The following is a 3,455-nucleotide window of genomic DNA, read 5'->3' as shown; positions in this document are numbered from 1 at the left end:
ATGCGACATGTTGTTAAATAACTTGATTGAGAGCTTCAATGCTTGGACCAGAGATGCTAGGAGTAAGCCCATACTAACAATGCTTGAAGATATTCGTCAACAGATAATGGCACGCTTTCAGCAAAAAAGGAACGGAATCGGGTCGACCCAATACACTGAATACTTTGATGAAGTTTTTATTCAAAGGCACGAACATTACAAAATACATAAGTGTTGTATATATACAGCCTTAGACCTAGTGTATAAAAAACAATAATTACAATACAAGGTTTTCCTTAGATACCAAGGAAAACGTTGTTCCTTGTTGCACAAGTGTAAAATCTTGATATGGTTGGATCCCTTTAATTGTGAGCTGTAGTATCTTTCCTTATTAGTTTTGAGAATCTTCACTGTCTCTGATTTTTGCGTTGCTGCGATCGATCGCAGTACCAGTAGGTTTTCGACCTTTTGCGCTCGAACGCACATTAGGCTTGCGATCGATTGTGGAGCCAGAAGGTTTTTGACCTTTTGCGATCGATCACAGAACCAGAGAACATTGAACATGATATCAGCTAACACCCTCCCGCAAGCTGATAGGTGGAGGAACCACCATCAGCTTGGACTTAAGAGAGAGGAATCGAGACGAAGAAAGACCCTTCGTCAACACACCTGCAACCTGATCATTTGTGGAGATGAACTTGATAACAACATCACGATTGAGGACCTTTTCTCAAACAAAATGATAATCCACCTCAATGTGTTTCGTACGTGCATGAAAGATTGGATTAGATGCCAAGGCTAAAGCACTCAGATTATCACACCATAGAACGGGGGGGTACTTTGAGAAATATGCCAATTTCTTTGAACAACATCCTAATCCAGAAGAGTTCTGTGGTGGTGAGAGAGAGAGCTCGGTATTCAGCTTCTGTGCTAGAGCGGGAGATCATAGCTTGTTTCTTGGCACTCCAAGCAATAAGACAGTCACCAAGAAAGACAGCAAAGCCGGTGGTAGACCGGCGGTCATCAGGGCATCCAGCCCAATCTGAGTCATAAAAGGCATTGACCTGCAGGTTACTCTTGGTGTAATACAGACCATGATTGGAAGAACCATTAAGATACCTTAACACTTGTTTGGCTACAATCCAGTGAGCTGAGGTAGGGGCATGCATGTGTTGACAAAGTTGATTAACAGAGTAAGCAATGTCGGGACGTGTAAGTGTACAATATTGTAAAGCACCTACAATTTGCCTGTAAACCGTGGGATCAGTCAAAGGTTCACCTTCATATCTAGATAGTTTGGAGCCAGATGCACAGGGAGATTTGGATGGTTTTGAGTCTACCATGTGTGCTTTGCTGAGAAGTTTAAGGATATACTTCGTTTGGCAAAGATGCAGACCAGAAGCAGTACGAGTAACCTGAATACCAAGGAAGAAACTTAAGGGCCCCAAGTCCTTTAGAGGAAATTCCTGCTGCAGCTTGTTAATGATGGTAGAGATAATAACAGGGTGAGTACTAGTAATAAGAATATCATCAACATACACAAGCATGTACACTTGAATAGAGCCATGTAAGTAAATAAACAAAGAGGTATCCACTAAGGATTCCTTGAACCCAAGTTCCAACAAAAAGGTAGAGAGACGAGTGAACCAGGCCCTAGGGGCTTGCTTGAGACCATAAATGGCTTTGTGAAGTTTACACACTTGATCAGGTGGTGTAGTTTGAACAAAACTTGGTGGCTACTCCATGTATACCTCTTCTCCCAATGAGCCTTACAGAAAGGCATTACACACGTCAAGTTGTCTGATGGACCAATCAAAGTGGACTGCAAGAGTAAGAATGATGCGAATGGTAGAAGCTTTGATCACTGGACTAAAAGTTTCAGTGTAGTCGATACCACTCTGTTGATCAAAGCCCTTAGCTACTAGTCTTCCCTTGAACCGCTCTATACTTCCATCGGCTTTCCTCTTGATTTTAAATACCCATTTGTTTCTGATCACATTGTGAAATTGAGGTCTAGGGCATAACGTCTAGGTGCCATTATGAATGAGAGCATCATATTCCAACTACATTGCAGCTTTCCATCTTGGATCAGTGGCAGCTTGTTTATAGGTCACTGGTTCAAACTCAGGTAGTGTGGCTTGGTATAGTTGGAAATCAGGGAAGGACTTAAGTTGTAGGGAACTAGTTCTAAACCTAGTAGTCATGGGGTGAGGAGGTGGTTGTTGGTTGGATGGGGCAGATGCTACTGGTGAGGTTGATCCAGAAGATGGTGAGGGAAGTGGGGATGAAGGGATGGATGGAGCAGGGGCAGGTTCAGGTGAAGTCCCGGCAGGAGCTGCAGTATGGTTAGAAACAAATGGCATAACATATGGAATAAAATAGGAAACAGGGAGAAATAAGGGAGCATCACCTTGTGCAGTAATCTTGGATGGCATATGTGAGTTGACGTGATCCTTGGCAGGGAATAAGGAGAGGATAACAAAGACAGCCAAACACTCGGAGTTTTTGATAGTTGGGTTCCCTATGATAGAGTTTAAAGTATGGTGAATGATATTGCAAAACTGGGGTAGGGAGCCTATTGATGACATACACAACTGTGAGAAAGAACTTAATATTTATTGGATAGATGGGAGTGAGCTAAGAGCGTAAGGGCTGTTTCAAGAATATGTCTAAATTTTCTTTCAGCCAAACCATTTTGTTGAAAGGTATAAGGGCATGTTTTCCTATGAAGTATACCATGTTTTGTCAGAAATGATTGGAACTGGAGAGAATTATATTCACCTCCTCCATCAAATTGGAGTTGTTTGATTTTGGAGGTGAACTGATTTTGTACTAGAAGTTTAAATTTAACAAAGTGTTCAAAAACTTCTGATTTACTATGTAAAGGATAAATCCAAGTAAATCTTGAAAAATCATCAACAAAGATAACATGGTATTTGTAGCCACTAACCGATTGAATTGGTGATGTCCGGACATCAGAATGGATTAGTTCAAGGGGTTGCTTGGATACACGATTGGATGCTTGAAAAGGCTGCTGTTTACTCTTGCCAAGTTGACATGAAATGCATATAGAATTTTTATTAAAATTAAAACTTGTAACAGGAAGAGAAGTATTTTTGGCAACACGGTTAACAATATCCAAAGAATGGTGTCCTAATCTAAAGTGCCACACTAAAGAGGTGGTTTTTATTCCTAGCAAAGCAATAAAATTCTTGGTGTTTCTATGAGAGGTCCTTCCAAGCTTCAAGCGGTACAAGCCATTCTCACACCTCCCCCCCAAGAGTGTTGCATGGGTCAGCAAATCCTTGACAAAATAATGAGAAGAGGTTAGGATAAAATAGCAAAAATTGTCAAGGAAAAACTTATGAATAGAAAGAAGATTGGCAGAGGCCTGAGGACAATGTAATATATTTGTAAGTTGAAAGTTAGTGTTGGATGTAGAGAGAAGAGTTGAACCAATGTTTTCTATAGCCAAA

The 3,455-nt window shown here is 40.9% G+C and overlaps 1 protein-coding gene across 1 annotated transcript; it reads right to left on the bottom strand.

Annotated features, from left to right (window-relative positions):
* Window positions 1-794: 794 nt before the first annotated feature.
* LOC132163056 (uncharacterized mitochondrial protein AtMg00810-like) lies at window positions 795-1,526 on the bottom strand. Its single transcript, XM_059573256.1, has one exon. It carries the CDS (start codon window positions 1,524-1,526, stop codon window positions 795-797), a length of 732 nt encoding a protein of 243 aa, XP_059429239.1.
* Between the last annotated feature and the right edge of the window lie 1,929 nt (window positions 1,527-3,455).

This window comes from Corylus avellana, chromosome ca10 (assembly GCF_901000735.1).
Source record: "Corylus avellana chromosome ca10, CavTom2PMs-1.0".
Lineage (NCBI taxonomy): Eukaryota > Viridiplantae > Streptophyta > Magnoliopsida > Fagales > Betulaceae > Corylus > Corylus avellana.
The sequence above is the reverse complement of the archived record's forward strand: the minus strand, read 5'-3'. Positions and strand labels throughout refer to the sequence as shown.

Bases quoted from the DNA above. Each gene is read 5' to 3' on its own strand.
- LOC132163056 (XM_059573256.1), bottom strand. From the start codon at position 1,526: ATGCTTGTGTATGTTGATGATATTCTTATTACTAGTACTCACCCTGTT.